This window comes from Peromyscus eremicus, chromosome 22, assembly GCF_949786415.1.
Source record: "Peromyscus eremicus chromosome 22, PerEre_H2_v1, whole genome shotgun sequence".
Taxonomy (NCBI): domain Eukaryota; kingdom Metazoa; phylum Chordata; class Mammalia; order Rodentia; family Cricetidae; genus Peromyscus; species Peromyscus eremicus.
In genome coordinates, this window is record NC_081437.1 from 12,905,018 (window position 1) to 12,924,684 (window position 19,667).

A 19,667-nucleotide genomic window follows, 5' to 3' on the forward strand; every position below is an offset into this window, starting at 1 on the left:
ACCTGTATGTGATACTGGCGTTTTGTTTTCATTTAAAATAGGCAGTATATAGAAAATACTCCAGATATTCTTCACATAATACTAAGAACAATTTTGGATGATGTAATGGATGTTTCTAAGTGATCCTTGGCTATAGTTGATCTGAATCCATCATAATCAACCTACACTTGTGCTAGTATTCAGTAGACTGAGCAAGAATACAAGAAATTCTGGAGGGAAACAAGATTTATATTTGCTTTTCTGTGGTCTTAGATTATCTCCCTGTTCAATTTCTATGGAAGCATGTCCAATGTGTGTAAGGAGGATGAAATAGAAGTAGTTAAATGATGAAGAAAAAGACCCTGGATGAAGGGAGACAATAGGTGCCGGAAAGGAACTGCCTCCTATTTAACACCTATTCACATCCTAATGAGTATCTGCATTTGGTATTAATTTAATGGAGACAGAAACTGAAGTCCAGAGAGTTCTTTCCAGCTGCATCACTGCCAACGAGTTACCTCAGTGTTTTGTAGCTGCCGATTTCACAGATTATTGTAACTGTCCCCTTTTGAAAATCACTGTGATATTTTTAGGTCACCTCCGAAGCCCCTCACTGCCCCTCCTCTGTCTTTGCTGATGCGGATCATGATGATGGATTCGCACAGCTCCACCTGCCTTTCTACATCCGTTAGCCTTCGGGCTAAGAACAGTGTCAGATATGGGCTACAGCAGGGATGGCGGACAGAGCTTTTTGTTGGCGGACCTGAGATTGCCCTGACAGTGTACACAGGAAGTGGTTGCCAGGCAATTGCTTAAAGGCTAGGGTGTGCAGGGCAGCTGTCTCTAGGAACATGCCAGCTCTTGTGCTGTCCTTGATGCTTGTCTGCTTCAGTGTCTAATCCGTAGGAGGAAAATCCAGGCTGCTGGGAACCTTCCAGAAGACTGATGCTAATTCAGTCCTCCTTACTCCAAGGGGTTTTCTGCAGGGCTAGTTCAAGGAGAAATACAACTGTTGTCAACTAGTGCTTTATCTACTATCAAGGAGAAGATAATGATATTACTTTTTAAACCAGATCTGGGTTTAATCTTCATTTAAGAGTTCACTATGTATGACTTTCACCAAGTACTAACCTGCCTATGCCTCAGTTAACCCACTCTGAAACAGAGTTATATTTTCCATGTGGAGTTAACCTGACTAAGCTTCATTTAGCCCATTTTAACATAGAGCAATTGTCAGGGTACCAAAAAGTTCCAGAGGGGTGCTAGTTGCCTAGGTTGTCATGGAAACCTTAACACTAGCAGGGTATAACACAGAAGTGGTTTTTGTAACTATTATAAATAATTGATACATATAAATAACTTAGCATGATGGTTACAACACTGTTTATATATGGAAAGTCTTAGTCTCAGGAAGTGGTCCATGAGTTGCTCCTGTGCTTTAAAAAATATGAAGCTCAGTAGGAAAAAATGGCTAGTCTGGGGCACAGAAAACAGTCTGTAATAGCTCAGAGATAAGCCAGTGTTGTCTTTTCAGCAAGCAGGAAAAACTACATCCTGGAACTCAGAGAGATCAGATCCTAAAAGGTCTTCAGCAGACCCTAGGCATTTAGTCACTGACTACAGGGAAATAAGCAAGAGAAAACCAATAAGGAATTTTAAGGTGGTTGAGAATATCTTCTTTCTTTGTAGAAGTTCATACTGACTGAAGTATGGAAAGTGGAGTGCTAGATTTGACAGTAATTTGGAGAGGATCTATTTTCATTCCTATCAAGGCCGATACCTCCATTCTCCGGAGTCCTATCTGTCTGATTCACTGCTTTCACCCTACTGGTATCTCTGTGGTTCTAGACACACTGAGCCAAGTATTGTTATTATTAGGCCCTTTACCATTTGAAGTTGGCTGGAACCCTCCTCATGTAGGTATCTACAAGGCTTGATCTCTTTCTTCCCTTTGGACTTTGTTCAAGTATTACCTCATCTTTGAGCACCTAATATAAAACCAGGCATGAATTTTTTGTATACACATCAGTATACAAGCAGCCTGTTCTTAAATTAATTCTTTTCTGCTCCACTATGACATATTTTAATAGCCAGTATTTGTTTTTTTATTTTGTTACCTCTGTATTAAAAAATGAATGAATGAAGATGGAGATTCATGTTTTAGTCTCTTGTGAATCCTCAGGACAGAAAGAAGACATGATTGTGAAATTCATATTAAACAAATGTTTGTGGCCTAAGTGGATCCACAAGTTTCAATTAGATCTTTCACTCCTCTTGCTAGCTGGTTGAATGTCACTTCATTGTAGGCAAAGATTCTCCAATCCACACAAGACCTGCAACGACTAAACATATGGACAGACTGATTAGGAACTTTTGCATGCTTTGAATATATATATCAGCCTTTTATTTAAATTAGATGTCTGATGTCACAACCAGGTCTTCTTTAGTGTGGAAGAAATGTTTTGAAAAAAAAAACTCATCAGTTATGAGCTAGAAGGGACTCCTGGCTACAGTAGGATCCAAGGGGTCTGCTGCTACATGCTGGGCAAGGGATTCTCTTGGGCCTCGCTGTGGTTTTCTTCACCAACCATCCATAACACACATGGGTCAGAAAACATAGGCAAAAGTGGAGTGGCTTACAGCCACACTGACTTTAAATTAAGTTTCCACAGGTGACACAGAGTTCTGACTAGGACTTCTTTTCTATCCATGCTTTGTGAATGCCATAAATGGTCCTTCCCTGAGCCATTCCAGATGACTGTTAGAGACCTTCTCTTGCGTTTACCCCAAATCCCAGGCCCTGGAGGCAGAGATGATACAAAGTTTCAGCTGAGTTTTGCATGAGCCAGTGGGTGAATTTAGGACCTTGGTGGCCCAGCTGACAACTTCACTTTTACCATTGTTTGTCTTGCTCAGTGACTTGTTGCCACCTCCTTAACTGCCAAGAGCTCTTCATCATATGTATACTTTGTGGCCACAGTTGTTATGCTATGTGAGCTAATTTAGGTGGAACCATTACTCCTGTGTTTTTTTTTTTTTTTTGTTTTGTTTTTTTTTTGTTTTTTGGTTTTTTTTTTGGTCACTTGAGCCCGTTATAGAATGAATGTGTGTTTTGGAATGACCATGGAAAGTATGACATTGACACTGAGAAGGAACATTTCGTGGCTAATTCACAGCCTTCCAGGCTCTTCCACACAGCTCAGTCCAGGCCTGGTTATCTCTTGTTCCTGTTGCACAATGCTGGCTTCTTCCAAAGCAGGCTGTATATCCAGATGTGGAGAGCTGTGCTTGAAAAGCCATGTGATCATCTGACAGTCTATCAAGAGATCCCACTTGCTGAAATTGAGGGGAACGGGTGCTCTAATGAAAGCATGCTTGTAAAAACTGTACCTAAAATGTGGGGATACTGCATTTTCAGCAGAATATTCTCCCTCACAAGAACAAATACTTCTGAGTTTTGATTGCCAGCAAGCTTGAAGATTTCTCTGTTTCCAAGGAAGCTTGGAGCAGTGGGATGTGATTTTACAAAACACAATAAAGGTGCACTCCAAAATTTAAGATAATCAACATGCCTTATAGTCAGAAGATTTTTTTCAGAATCTGAGTTTCAAGATGTGAATCTTAATAAGGTGATTTTGTCAATGAAATAGTTTCCAAAGATAATGTACTAACTCAAATGTAAAAGAAAATCCACTTGAGCAACAAGGAAGAAATTACTTAATGCTTCAAAAGTTTTGCTTTTGGTTTATTGTTGACTGTTAGTATGCACCAGTGTGTGCTCAATAGAGCTACACTGTAATGGGACTTGTCATTTCCAGGAAGTTAATTGTGTGTTTTGCTTGGTAAATGGGACTATACGTAGAAAATCCACAAACAGAGAGATTGAACTGTAAATTTTACAGAAGATTGTTTAGTCACTGGTGGATTCTTAGAATAATGATTCCCCAGAGATTTTGTGATGGCCAAACATATACTAATACAAACAAGTTATTAATGATGATTAGGTACTAATTATGTGATTTCTTTTCTTCCCCCTCCTACCTCCTTTTTTTACCGTTAGGTTGGAACATTTGGAAGTCACATTGTACAACATGCTGCGATTACATCTCTCGCCGACTGTTTCAATGGGCTTTCGTTTGGTAGCTATGGTGGCTCTCATGTTTTCCCATGTTGACCGTATAACTGCGGAGACAGAGTCGGAAACAGGAGGAAATGAAACCACTGAATGTACTGGCTCCTATTACTGTAAGAAAGGGGTGATTCTGCCCATTTGGGAGCCCCAAGACCCATCCTTTGGGGATAAAATTGCTAGAGCCACTGTGTATTTTGTGGCCATGGTCTACATGTTTCTCGGAGTTTCTATCATTGCCGACCGATTCATGTCCTCTATAGAAGTCATCACATCTCAAGAAAAGGAAATAACCATAAAGAAACCCAACGGAGAGACCTCCAAGACTACGGTAAGGATCTGGAATGAGACCGTGTCAAACCTGACCTTGATGGCTCTGGGATCTTCCGCTCCTGAGATTCTCCTGTCAGTCATTGAAGTCTGTGGCCATAACTTCACGGCGGGGGACCTTGGTCCCAGCACCATTGTGGGAAGTGCTGCCTTCAACATGTTCATCATCATTGCACTTTGTGTCTATGTGGTCCCCGATGGAGAGACAAGGAAGATTAAGCATTTGCGTGTGTTCTTTGTGACAGCAGCCTGGAGCATCTTCGCCTATACCTGGCTTTATATAATTCTGTCGGTCATCTCTCCTGGTGTTGTGGAGGTCTGGGAAGGGTTGCTTACGTTCTTCTTCTTTCCCATCTGTGTTGTGTTCGCTTGGGTAGCAGACAGGCGGCTTCTCTTTTACAAGTATGTCTACAAGCGGTATAGGGCCGGCAAGCAGAGGGGGATGATTATTGAACACGAAGGAGACAGACCAGCTTCCAAAACCGAAATTGAAATGGATGGGAAAGTGGTCAACTCTCACGTTGACAATTTCTTAGATGGTGCGCTGGTTCTGGAAGTCGATGAGAGGGACCAAGATGATGAGGAAGCGAGGCGTGAGATGGCAAGGATCCTGAAGGAACTTAAGCAGAAGCATCCAGAGAAAGAAATTGAGCAATTAATAGAATTAGCCAACTATCAAGTCCTAAGTCAGCAGCAAAAAAGCCGAGCTTTTTACCGGATTCAAGCTACGCGCCTGATGACTGGAGCTGGCAACATTTTGAAGAGGCATGCAGCTGACCAAGCAAGGAAGGCTGTCAGCATGCATGAGGTCAACACAGAAGGGTCTGAAAATGACCCAGTCAGCAAGGTCTTCTTTGAACAAGGGACATACCAATGTCTAGAGAACTGTGGTACTGTGGCTCTCACCATTATCCGCAGAGGGGGCGACTTGACCAACACTGTGTTAGTTGACTTCAGAACGGAAGATGGTACAGCCAATGCTGGGTCTGATTATGAATTCACCGAAGGGACTGTGGTCTTCAAACCTGGGGAGACCCAGAAGGAGATCAGAGTCGGCATCATTGATGATGACATCTTTGAAGAGGATGAAAACTTCCTTGTGCATCTGAGCAATGTCAGAGTCTCTTCTGAGGCTTCAGAAGATGGCATCCTGGAAGCCAATCATATTTCTTCCCTTGCTTGTCTTGGGTCACCCTGCACGGCAACTGTAACCATTTTTGATGATGACCATGCAGGCATCTTTACGTTTGAGGAACCAGTGACTCACGTGAGTGAGAGCATCGGCATCATGGAGGTGAAGGTTTTGAGAACCTCTGGAGCACGAGGAAATGTTATCGTTCCCTATAAAACCATTGAAGGGACGGCCCGAGGTGGAGGAGAGGACTTTGAGGACACCTGTGGAGAGCTCGAATTCCAGAACGATGAAATTGTGTAAGTTACTTATGTGTGTGTGTGTGTGTGTGTGTGTGTGTGTGTGTGTGTGTAAATAGTTTTATGCATGTGAACATCCATTGTTTTAACAAATGGAATTCAAGAAACCACAGTTATTGAGTAATAGTACTTTCAAAATAACAGATCTCTCATAGGTGTTTCTTTTCAATATGCACAACACATAAGATCTTAATTTCACTTTCTTACTTTTGCCCTTTTATATGTTTTGTATACATTGTAGAGCATGATAAAATGTGTAACACAGTCTAGTAGATTACTTGAGATGAGTTGAAAATTTTTATTCTGTTATGAATCCTGTAGAAGACATATGTGTATTCATAGCACATAGATCCCGAAAACAGATGTTTAATACATCACAAAACTTGCTAACTCCATTGCTGTATACAAATCTAGAAAAGACCAAAAATGAAACACCTCTGAGAATATCTCAGCTACCAGGGTTGACTGAATGTTTCTATAACTTTTATTCGATATTGTGTATGATAACGCATATGTGTATGATACCTGTAGGCTAATGTTGAATTATGACATATGATCAGTCCTGCTTCTTCAAGGGGATTCCAATTTACTTATTTATTTCCCTCATCTGGCTTTATTTTGTGTGATTATGCAAACCTCTTTACCCTAGTGATACACAACAGAGACAGAAATAAGATTCCTACCAAGCGTTCTCCTAGGTGAGGAGTGGGACAGAGATGAAGAGGTGAAAACGATTGACTCTTTCCTCTTCCTTAGTAATGCTTTGCCTTGTCATGCTGCCTTGCGGGAACACTGAGTAGTCATTTATGAAATGATGGTTCTATCAAGAGCTGCTATTGAGGGAGCACGGTCTCCTGCCTAGCCTCCTTACTCAGCCCTCCAGAGTAAGCCCTGAAGAGGACAAGATTAAAAATGAAGGAAGGGAAGAACAAAAGAGAGGACATTGTAGTATTTACAGTACATCCAAGGACCTTATAATGAATAACAGTGTTGATCAAAGCACTGGCAATTTAGGAAACTAAGGAAAGAAAAATATGTTCCATGCAGTGAATTCTAAAACTGGTTCAAGTTTGTGCTACTAGCAGGTAACGAATTCGAACAGTGAGTGTGTGTTCAACAAGAATGACATCCCTACTATAGAGTCTGCAAAAAAGAAAGCAAAAATGTGGGGATGGGTAGAGGGATTAGATTTCCTTTGTAGGGCTTTCTGGGGTCCTTAGGTTTCTTTGATGTTGTACAATAGAAATAAGTGGTCCTTGCATTCAATTACATATTGAAATTAAAGAAATGAGAGGTTATGCTCATCATCTTGTAGTGTATGGAGGTGGGTGGTGTTTGAATTAGTATCTATTTTATGTTGCTAAGATTCTACCTACTGAGATATATTTTATTGGTAAATGCATTTTATGGAAATAGACTATGGTAGCAAATTGATATCTTATACACTCAAGGAAAACCTCTTCCAGGGACTTGTATTGACTATGATCATGTCTACATTAGCACACCTCTGTTTTATTTTTCCACCTGCTATTTCTTCCCCACTAAATTTTCTAATGACTTCAGTTATGGACAGCACTCGTAGTCCCTGTAGAATTTTAATGAACTCCAAAGGTAACCCTTAACTATGCCAAAGCTGGTGAGTGTTTTGTTCATTTGTTTGACACAAGATGCTTTCTCTTAAGGGAAAAGCATTAGGAGAAAGCATCTTTCTCCGTACTTTCTGGAGTTAAGCTTGCTCCGTTGACTCTGTTACCTGGAGTTTTTACCAAGCCATAGATAAGCAATCTTCAGTTTGGTGGCATAAGTAGAAGAAGGTCTCAAAAGTTCTGACTGACAGTGATTTGATGGAATAATATTCTGCCAAGATTCACTGAAAACATTCATTCAATTCAATTGATTTTACTCTTGCTAAGGCAGGACTATGACAAACTCCATCTTTACAAATTGATGTTTCCTTTGAAAATCTGTAAGAATTAGTGGAACTGGTGAACCTTCATAAGAATTGGTACCTTTGTGTGTGTGTGTGTGTGTGTGTGTGTGTGTGTGTGTGTGTGTGTAGGACAGAGGACAGCCATGGGTGTCATTCTTCAGAAGCATTCTATCTAGTTTTCTGAGACAGTCTTTCACTCATCTGTGGTTCACTGGTTAAGGCACTCTTAGACCAGTTGGATGGACAGCAAGCATGTGCCCACGGATCCACCTGTCTCCACTTCCTAGGTGCTCTGTTCACAACTGCTCATCACCCAGCTGAATTTTTACAGAGTGCTAAGAATCAGATTCAGGTCCTAAGGGGCCTGCATATCTCCCCCCCCCCCTCTGCAGTTCCTCGATTTTATACATCAACCACTAGTGTATAAAATTCTTACTGGATTATATTATTTATAGTGAAAGGAGAAATGTTAAAAATGGAAAGGCGTATGAAAGTGTGGCCCTACATTCTAAGCACTTTAATCTTAAAAAAGTTTTAGCGTGACTTTGTAGCATTTCATTGCTACCAGGAATTTGCAGGTGCTGAGTAGGCATGTTGGCTCCACACATCCCTTTGTGTGACTAAGACTTAGCCTCGAGCTAAGCACCAAGAACTTAAATGAAACATAGGAAATAAAAGCATTACTAAATATATGTAGCTGTGCTGGCTTCCCAGCAGTTTAGAAATACTAGTATTTTCTCGTCTTCTTTTTGTAATGGATCTCCTTTCCTTAGACGATGTTCTCCAAAGCTAGGTCCACATGTCAGATCCGGAGCAAAGGGACTTCCTCATCATGTCATGGAGTTGGATGTGTGCACTCAACCTAGGTTGTTGTTAAGGGTGAGTTTCTCGCTTATGCAATTGCAAACTTGGTTTTGAGAGATGGCTTTCTTTTAAACCTACAGTACACAGACGGGGCTGTTGACACAAGGCCGTTTCATTGAGTGCTTTGAAAAATGTTTTTTGTTTGTTTAATGCTGTGCACAAAGCCTGAATTTATTATTCTTTCCAAGGCACCATAAAGAGATTCATAGCAAAGCTTAGACTTAAAGGTTATCTAATTTCATGGGTCCATTAACCATGGTTGAAATAGGGTCCAAGCTGATCATCGGTAAAGACAGAGGCAGTATACTTTTATTGATTGTTTGATTTCTAGAACTAAAGATATCTTAATCATCGTCTGTTCCTTTTGAACATTGCTTTTCTATGGATAAGGGTTTTAAATGTAGATATGGAGTGTCGTAATAACAGCAATGGTGTTTTAATTATGTGGAGCCACATCTACATAAATGTCGAACAGTTCCGAGAACATAATTCAGTCTAACATTATGTTGTTATCTCAGCATTTAGTAGTTTTTATTGGAAATGCATCAACTGTGTGTGTGTGTGTGTGTGTGTGTGTGTGTGTGTGTGTGTGTGTATCTCGGCGTGTGGGTGGGTGCATGTGGGTGCATCTGCATGTGTATGTATATGCTTGTGGATGCCAGATGTTAATGTTGGTCTTCCTGCACTCTATTTTTTGAGACAGACTCTCTCACTGAACCTGGAGCTCACCAACTGGCCAGTCTGGCTGTAAAATGAGCTCCAAGGAGTCTCTTGTCTGGCTTCTTAGTGCTGGAGTTGCAGATGTGCACCACCTTTTCTTTTCTTTTTACATGCTGCTAGGGATCCAACCTTACGTCTTCATGCTTGTGTGGCAGACCTTTTGCCAACTGAGCCCTCTCCTCAACTCTAAGTACCAACATTTTTATTTGCAGTCAGAACACTTAGATCTCCCAATCCTTTGTCTTGCTTTTAAGTGTTGAAGATGGCATTTGAATATTTAATGGAATAATGTTTGTACCTAGTCATTCATACTCATATATAAATGACTTGAGTTGTTTCATATTGACCTTTTGTAAGATCAAATATACAGTTGGGTATAAATACTGATAAGTAATAATTGTTAGCATAGTATCTAATAAAATGTATTATCAAGAAAACTCTTAAAACTATATTGTAAAAATCCACTTAAGGGACGTAATTAAAAGCACATGCTTTTGTATAAGCTCAGTCAATGATAGTGTAAGCCTGTGCCAAGCAATCTTAACTTTCAGTAGGGAATTCTGTCTAATGTTAATAGCTAATGAAAAAAATAAATTAAAAATGCGCTGGTATGATTTGTGGTCGAGAGATGATACCCACACATGTAAAATGCGGCTGATGGTTATTCTCTAATGATGCTAGTTTAGTGGAAATAATTATAACAAAATACAATCTGGTCTTCCAAAATCTATTATTAGCTTAACTGTTCTGGGAAATGTTAAGGTTAATTAATTAATGTAGATACAAATCAAATTTAATTACTTAGTGGTGGCCCAATAATAATACCATTTTGGAAGATAATTTAAGAGATTAAGATGTTTATTGTTTTATATTTATTTATATATATATATATAAATAAAATGCTGAGCTGAGAAAACAGAAATGGTTGGAATATTTACTTAGCATATAGCTTGGCATATCATTTTATGGGCACTTTGAGACATAATATAGTGTAATAAATGATGAGTTTATCCAGTTTAATTTATTATTAAATTTTTAGGTATTGTGTATAACTTTATTAATTCTAAGTAATATTCATGACATTTTAGAAAATACAGCACTCCAAAAATAAATCTTTACATACATTTTGAATACAGATTAGAAAATAAATAAACATTAATATTATATAAGTTGTACATTATTCTTATTATTATTTCTTCTACTTCTACCATTCTTACTATTATTGCATGTCAAGAAAGATAAAAACTGTGCTTTTAGTTACTTATATTGCCAGTATTATTACCTTGCTGTGTGGGATTCCATGGGATATAAACCTAGATATATGAGATGCTGATTCAGTTTTGAGACTAAAAACAATAAGTAATACATTAAGACCTCCATATGTAATAAGTCAGCTAAAGCAAAGATATCAAGAAAACCTGATATGATCCAAACAGACCAACAGGTGTATGCCAGCAATTTGGAAATGACAAAAAATTACTGCAATAGATACCTTTACACAAGAACAATTAACATGCACTGACTTTAATCTGGCATGTTCTGAAGAATTTACTTTTAAAAGAGTAATTTTATCTCCTGCATTCAAACTATTGAAAGAATGGGTTAATTTATTTGTGGTTATTTTTTCGTAGGTCATTTACTAATGTAATAAATTTAGATGGAATAATTTGAGCACCTCAGTGACTTTCTGCATTAGTGGATTATCCTCTCAGACTAGAATATTTATCCTTTTTAGAGCCAATCCCACATGTAAGCCTAAATTATAACTATACAAGATGCTGGTGTGAATATGTATGTCTTATGAATTTATAACTATTATAAAAATAGGATTTGGTCATAGGCAAAACATTAAAGAATTATAATTTCATATTGCTAAGAGCTTAAGTTGATTAGGTACAAAGAATTTCTTTACCATGTAACCAGATTGCTGTACATGGTGGTGTAATCTCATTTCCCCAGAATTATTTAGAGTCTGAGGTTATAATATAGTTATAGAAAGAGATTTTACCATAGAAAATGAGGACATTTTGTAGGTTAGACACATTAAGTTGTTTCAGTCATGAGCTCCTCTCTTCACCCAAGGCTTTTTCATAGGAGACTTGTGTACTTCACAATTTTTATACATTTATCAGGATAATGTTCAAATACCTATGAGGCATTGAAGATGAAAAATTGAACCTCAAAGAGAGTAGAAATACTCCACAGTACTAAGAAAGGATAGATCCAGGATTTGAACCCCTTTGAACCAAATCTAAGGTTTCACTTAAGTCCCCCTCTATGGTTGTCTATAGCTTCTAATGAAAATGTAGATTTCCAGTGAAATGCCTTCAATGATTTATTTTATTGTTTATGAGGTAGTCTTGGTGTAGGTGCAATGTTGGTTTGTTTTCTTTTAATTTTATGAGATAGGGTTGACTTGTAGCTCAGGCTGGCTTTAAATTGGTTATGTAGCCAGAGCTGGCTTTGAACTCCCGATCTTCCTGACTCCACACCCGCCAAGTGCTTAAGTTACAGTTGTGTGCCACCACATAAGGATAGGACTGGTTTTGGTTGACTTTAATTTGGGAGGACATTTACCCATGCTGCCCCTTAATCCTTATGAAGGAAGCCACCTTGAGGGGGCAGCTCCTAGGATGGATGGATTATCCTCATTTTGTTGCTGCATCCTCATTAGCTGAGGACAACTGCCTTCTGGTAATACTGTAAAGCTGTGGGAACTGCAAACGTTTTTATGTAAAATATCCCCATTGTGTTGTGTTCTGTCATGGTTTCTGCATGGGGTTCGCAGGTTGATGTAAGAAGACTGCTCGTCTGATACAAGATGCCATGAAGCTCTTACATCGCCTTGCAGTGGTAACAGTGTCTTTCGGCCAGGCGGGCATTAGGAAAGCAAAGGAAGGCATAAAAAGCCAGCTGAGGGGTCCCAAGGAAAGATGCTGATAGAATAGGCAGGACTTTGTCTGCTGACATCCCACAATGCCTCAGAGGAGAACTAGAGGAAGACCTGGGAGGGAGACATGAACAAGGGTAGAATTATAGGAAAGCTCCTTTACTTCTCCTGGCTGGACACACAGCCTACATAATACTCATCTGTTTGCCAAAGGTTGAGCCAGCCCTAAGGCCCTTTCTTTTCACGGGCCTATACTATGGAACGGGGCTAAATAAATGATGCCCTCTCATTTCCTGCCTTCCTCCTGAGCACTCAGGTCTCTAGATGATATTTTCTTTCCCTCTCACAATATCTCTGTTGGGTCAAATATGGCAGCGGGAATTGTGCTCTGTTGTGACAACTGAAGATACGGAGGCAAGGGACAAAGACAGGCCCAAAGCAGAATGTAGGTCGTTTGTTTTTCAGATGTCAGAACAATTTCAGTATTGCTGATAATTCAAATATCAGTGAAGTAGCTGAGAATGTATTTTCCACACTGAATTTTCTGACTTTCTTTTCTTTCTCTTTTTCTTTCTTTCTCTTTTTTTCTTTCTTTCTTTCTTTCTTTCTTTCTTTCTTTCTTTCTTTCTTTCTTTCTTTCTTTCTTTCTTTTGCTTGCTTTGAATGAGAGATCTGAGGTTCTCTCCTGAAGGTTAACTTTTAAAACTAAAGCCACCCATTCTCTCTCTCTCTCTCTCTCTCTCTCTCTCTCTCTCTCTCTCTCTCTCTCTCTCTCTCTCTGTGTGTGTAATTTCACATGTGAGTATGCATGAGTATGCATTTAGATGCTGGACAGAGTTCCTTATGGAACCCAGAGCTCACCATTTCCATTATGCTAGCTCATCAGCTAACTCTGAGAATCCCCTGGTCTCTGTACCCTTCAGTGATGGAGTTACAGGTGTGCACCCTATACCCAACATTTTATGTGAGGGTTAGAGATCCAAAGCCAGGCTCTATGCTCGCAGAGCGGGCATTTACAAACTCAGCCATTTACCTAGTCTGCAAATAGTATTTTTAAAGTGTTACAATTTCAGGATAGAAGATGGACTTGGGAGCATCCCTCAATTTGGATTCCTTCCCAAAATTTAGCTCTACATTTGTTCTGGCATAACCTTGTTACTTTCAGCTACTTATGTTTGGATTTAGGCTTTTTGTTTTGTTTTGTTTTTTGCTTGTTTGTTTGTTTATGCATAGAATGAAGATGGTTGTGGTAATGCTGGTGGTAGAGATACTGGTGAGGGAGAAGAAAGTGGTGATAGCAATGGCAAGTTTGGGTATGTTTGTGGTGGTGATGTTTGGGATATGGTGGTGATCATGGTTGTTGTGACAGTTGGGGATGTGTTGACAGCAGTGGAAGTTGTCGACATGGATCAGGGTAGATGTGGTCTGAGTGGAGATAGTGATGGTAGTGGCCGTGGTGGAGGTAAAGGTGGTGGCGGTGTGGATATGGTACTAGTAGACGTCCTACGATGGTAGTTGTGATTTTGCATATTTGATGGTAGTAGTAATGGCTGCAGAGGGTGTAGTATAGAGAGAGGTAGAGGAAGTAGTTATGATGGTTATGGTAGGCAGGTTTAAAGTGGTAGTGATGGTGACAGTATTCCCCATTTATTGAGGACAAGGCATCACGCCATTTTGACTTAATTTTCACAGTTGTATTTGCTAGGTGCTGTCATTGTATTTGTTGTATGAAAGAAGAAACTGAGATGTATGTACCACTTTAATTCTCATAGCTAGTACGAATGCAGAATTCATTTGCAGACCTGCCTGACCCCAAAGCCTGCACTGTCATTAGGGGCTCCTGTACCCCAAATATAAGCCTATTTGTGACTGTGGTGCTGTAGCCCTAACTGCAACACATGTCTAAACAACTGAGAAGGAAGAAGCAGAAGTGACCATTCATCTTCTCTGGAATTCTTCAGCACATACCAAGTGAGCGATGCTACCACAGTCCCAATCTCCATTTAGCCTAGAAGAACAGTGATGGGCTGAGTTTAGAAAGAAAGAGGATAGAGAAAAGACATCGTCCCATGCACCTTCCCTGGCCAGTTAATGTCTATTCTTACATTCTTCCCTCACAGTGTTCATTCCACCTTGCTCCTAATTTTAACAGGGAAACTTCATTATGAGTTTTTGTTTATGTTTTTTTTTTCCTTTTACATTCCTTGTTCTGGCCCTGTAGCATTTGACTTCCTTATATGGCTAAGTACTGAATGTAGCTTTTCGCCACACTCAAAATAGTATTTCTTTGCCTTCCTGTTTATAATATGGTATAAGGCTATGTAAGTTAATGAATGCAGAGAATTAATATAGGAGATACTTATTACCTTGTATTGTTGATGTTACCAAGAAGGAATACTGACCTGGAAGTAGTTAACAGTAAAAATTATTGATAGAAAGCATTCTTATGATAGATGATCCTCATGATGGTTCTTCTAATGCAAATTTAATTCCAAATTCTGTTTTTAAGCATATTTTTTTTTATTTTATTTTATTTGAGATAGTCTTATGATGCATCCCAGACTGGCCTCAAATACATAGTATTCCTTCCTCAGCCACTTGAGTGCTGGAACTACCCAGCTTAGATACACTATGTAAAGGCCCATTTCAAGTCACTTTGCTTTTAATTACGTTCTCTGTAGGGGACAAGAACGAGGAAAAAAAATTACTTAAACTCTAATGATGAGCGAATGACATCTTCCATATACTTCAATAAATTCACATATGTCTGCAAAACTATTTTTAGATGAAATAGCTTTGTTTTCTTTTATGTTTTAATTTTGTGGGCAAATTACTAGTCTGTTTGGAGCAAGTCCATTGGTAGCATTCATAAACAGAGTTAATTATAGCCTTTATAAAAAATAATCCACAATGGTTTCTCCTTCAACAAAAATATATTTTTCTTATGCGTACACACATTTTTTATTTAGAAATAAAAGAAGTAAGAAGGTACAATGATGCCATAATTGTATGCAGATGAGTTCTTAGGGAGCAATGAAACACAGCCAAGTCCCAACACGACAAGGACAACTTACTGCCTTGCACATCAGACGCATCAACCAAAGCTGGAAACAATTGTTAAAATGGACTGTTCCCTTTAATGGGTATAACTGTGTATCAGGGATTTGTGTATCTAGAGGGCAGAGAGGAGAGGAGGAAAGAGGAGGAGGTCAGCGGAGAGGACGGGGTTGAGGGGAGAAGGGAGAAGAGGGAGGATGAAAGAGTTGGAAGGTTGAGAGACAATGTAATTAGGGAAAGAAGAGAAATGAAGGTGGGGGAGGGGCAGACAGACAGACAGACAGACAGAGACAGTATACAGCCCTGATTAGATTCCAGCTATTATCAAAATGAAGTGAATACTGGAATTAGTTCAGATTCCTGCTCCACCAAACAGCAGACAGTATAAAAATAAGGAAACAGAAATGCAACTCGCTGCTGATTTACTGACAATAAGTAGAAATTTTGTCCTTGAGCCTGAGTCTGTTTGAGAAACCCTAAGTTGCTAGTGGAATCTGACAGGGCTGGGGCCCCATTCCTTCATCCCTTCTATCAACATGTTCTGTAAACACCTAGTCTGCGTCAAGTTCCTCTCAAGATGCTACAGAGCTGACTAAAGCCTAGTCCCTTCCATAAAGAACCTTGTGTCTGGGAGAGGAGATAAACAATAACCAACCACACAGCCCTCCGAGTGTGTAGTCATCCCCGGTGCTGCAACTGTGCCCTGTGTCTTCCTCAGCATGCCTGTCTCTCCCGGTGCCTCTGGATAAGGCTCTTGCCTTGGTGTTCAGGCTGAGAGCCAACGATGATGAGCTGTCCACGTCTGGCAGCTGGACCCTGTGTGTGACTGCTCTTCCTTGGAAGAGAACCACACACTACTGCTCTTTCACTGTCCCCATCCCAGATGGCTCTTTCACAGTTTGGCTGCCCTCTCGGATAGAGACAAGAAGGGTAGCGATTGGTCACATTCAAATCGGATTCATGTCTCACAGTATAATGAACCGAGAGGAAAGTGAACTGGAGAAGTATTCATCTTCCAACATTGATTCCTAAACCTGCGTGTTACCAGGGAAAGCAGAGGTGGTTCCCATCTGTGTCCTTTCTTTAAATGGCATCATTTTACCAAGCAGAAACAAATGAAGCCACATGATAGGACTTTAAGAAGCTGGAGCATGGTGGCTTCAGGATCTCAGGCTCAGGTGGCCTAGCATCCTAGGAAACCATGGTCTACTACTGAAGGAGCCCAAGCAGATCCCAAACGAAAGACAGCAGATTAGGGGGAGAGTTCCTTGAGCTGTAGTGTTGAAAAAGAGCATAAGTATGGGTGAGTTCTTGGATGGTGTAGGTAGGATAGTGGAATGTTAATATGATGTATTGATTAATGTGTTTATAATACTCATGTCCATAGGTTTTAAAGACCAATACAATAACGATACAATGAGTAGCAAGACTATGTATTTACCCAGGAATATATACAGCTGAAACATTTGGAGAAATAGTAATGAATACTTGAAATGTCCTCTGTAGGTCTGGGCACTTTCAAGGAGAGAATTTTCTTAATGGTCACTGTAATTTGTAATTTCTTAACTCAGACTTTTTTGTTTTTGTTTTTCCAAGACAGAGTTTCTCTGTGTAGCCCTGGAACTAGCTCTATAGACCAAGTTGGCCTGGAACTCACAGAGATCCTCCTGCCTCTGCCTCCTGAGTGCTGGGATTCATGGTATGAAGCACCACCACCCAGCAATTTAAACTCTTTTATTCCATGAATAATCAGAGATTGTTTCTTATATATGAAGCTGTTAAAGTGGGTCTGTATGTTTGTACCTAGAGTTAAGTTTCCCAGTCTACTGAATTTTATTGGTTCATTCTGCTTACCGTATATACAGATATAGCTATAGCCGTGCATATGCATATACCATATACATACATATTCCAGGCAAGCTGTCAGTGGGCTTCTTTTTATTTTGTCATCTATGGGATGAGGATAGGCATCCCTGTTTCAAATAAATTCCTCTATCTAGTACCTGCTGTATAGTAAGTAATGTTAGTTGTAATTATTGCCTTGAGCTCTTTTCCAGACAGTTGTTTACAGAGGTCTAATCTTTAGGCAGAGATGGCATTATAAAACCATTATCCATGCACATTAAATGTAAAAAAAAAAGGCTATTGGGAAGTAGGCAAAGGGTGTTTATCTTTTGACTTTCCTTTTCCTAAAACACAACACTTTGAATTTAGTGAATCACGTATATTTGTGCATATGTGCATGCATGCATGCACGTGTGCATGTGCGTACGTGCGTGTGCATGTGTGTGGGTGTGCATTTGAATATATTTATGCTCAGGGTAGAAGTTCTTGAACTGTCTATTAGCCTAGCAAAAACAGTAACTCCAGAGAAAGATGACAATTATAACAAGATGCTGCCCCAACAGTATGCCCTACAATGAGCTCACCGTTCTGATAAAGGAAGTGAGTAAAGCAGGATGGATATTATGTGCAGACCAGGGAGCTCAGGCCACTTGAAATCTTGAACTTGGGAAAGGACAGAGATGAGCCTTTTCTGGTAGCAACCCTTGGCTGGCTACAAGGTCTCTAATCTCCATTTCATTTTCACACCAACCCTTTGAGGAATTAGCAATCCTATTTCAGGGCAGGGTAGTGTTACAGTGATTAATGTCTAGTAGTGCCCCAACAGGTGACTCCCGAAGAGAGAACAGAGAAAAATGGAAGCAACAAAGACTTTTACACAAAGGAATTAAGTAGGTTCAAAGAATTAAATAGTGGCCCCAATGGCACAAGCCAGATTTGACGCTGCCCGCCAGTGGCATTAGTGACCTGCCATACACCTTCAGCATGTCCACAGATGCTAACACTAGCTAAGCTTGTCTTTATCCCTCCACCAGCTCTGATCCTTGCAACTTTCTATGTTTTAATCTGTTAGTATGTTCAGGGAAACAAGACAAACAAACAAAATACTACCTTGCTACTGGTGGCTGGTTCGGTGCTTAATTTAGAAACTTCAAGACTGGCGTGTCCTTTTTCTTCAGCTTCAAACTTAGTGGAAGAAAAAAGAAAAAGATCACAGCATAAAATGATAAATCCTCATTATCATGAGTGTTGTGAGAATTCAAGCACCCTAGCCCCCCAAACCCTAATTTATTGTCTTTTCCCCCCTTTTCCTATGTGCGTATGTGGGGAGCCCAGAGGCTGACACTTGGTGCCTGCACTTGTGCTGTGCCTGGCTTTTTAGTGGCTGCTGAGGATCGAACTCTGTTTTGTGTGTTTGCATGACCTGCATCTTACCAATGGATTCATCTCCCTAGCCTTCATTTCACTCTCTTTCATCTTTTGGTTTTTCTGATTCGCGGTCTTAGAACTTAAAACAAACAAACAAACAAAACAATGCAATTCTCTTGGCATTTTTATAAAGTATGTCAAAATCTGATTTGCTCTGCCTGAGAACAGTTATCATGCCTCCCCCCTCCTTTTGTGGTCATCTGGGATTTCTGCAGCCTGCTACGTCAATTCTTCCTGAGAAGAAGTCCCTAGGTGATCATGATCCTGTCAAAGTTTTTACGTGTGTCAGAGAGATACATTGTTGTATTAAGTAAAATTAAATCTGCATGCAGATAGCTCCAGTGTGTTCAATCTATGTTCATATAATAGCTGCTTCTTGAATATATTTGTATGGGAATGTCAGTGAACATATTTTCTTGAATTGAAATAGAAATTCAAATTCAACTCCCATATCTAATGAAAAATGTATGTCAAGAAGAGAAATAAGATCACCTCAAAGGTGGAGCCTTCTTTGATTTTGTTTCAACAAGTGCACTGACAGAAACATTTTTGTGTGTTGAAAATACTACCTTAAAGCCACATGTGGTGGGACATGCTCTTTCAGAGAGCAAGGATTGCATGAGAGTTGGGGATATCCTGGCCTACATAGGAAGTTCCAGGCCAGCCTGGGCTCTGGAGTGAGACTCTTGTCTCTAAACACTGCCTTCCCACCTTTAATTTCTTCAGCACACCTGATCCTATTTCTGAAAGAGGAACTAATGCAGCTTAATCCAGTCTGAGTTCTCAGTGCTGTGTGGGCTATCCCAGTGCTGTGTGGGCTATCCCAGTGCTGTGTGGGCTATCCCAGTGCTGTGTAGGCTATCCCAGTGCTGTGTGGGTTATCCCAGTGCTGTGTAGGCTATCCCAGTGCTGTGTGGGTTATCCCAGTGCCGTGTGGGCTATCCCAGTGCTTTGTGGGCTATCCCACTTTCCTGCTGTTCTTACTCTTTCATGCTGTGGAAATCTGCCATGTGGAAGACCACAAAACCCAAACCAGAAAGGCTCCTTTTTGTATAATCATCAGA

General features: G+C 40.0%; 1 protein-coding gene across 5 annotated transcripts in view; it reads left to right on the plus strand.

The window, feature by feature from the left end:
* Slc8a1 (solute carrier family 8 member A1) overlaps positions 1–19,667 on the plus strand; it is a 332,595-nt gene that overhangs the window by 15,104 nt on the left and 297,824 nt on the right. For all 5 annotated transcript variants that reach the window (XM_059248261.1, XM_059248257.1, XM_059248260.1 and 2 more), the window contains exon 2: positions 4,040–5,869. In XM_059248261.1, the coding sequence (XP_059104244.1) occupies positions 4,071–5,869 (1,799 nt within the window). In that variant the 5' untranslated portion in view covers positions 4,040–4,070. The remainder of the gene's footprint in view (positions 1–4,039; positions 5,870–19,667) is intronic.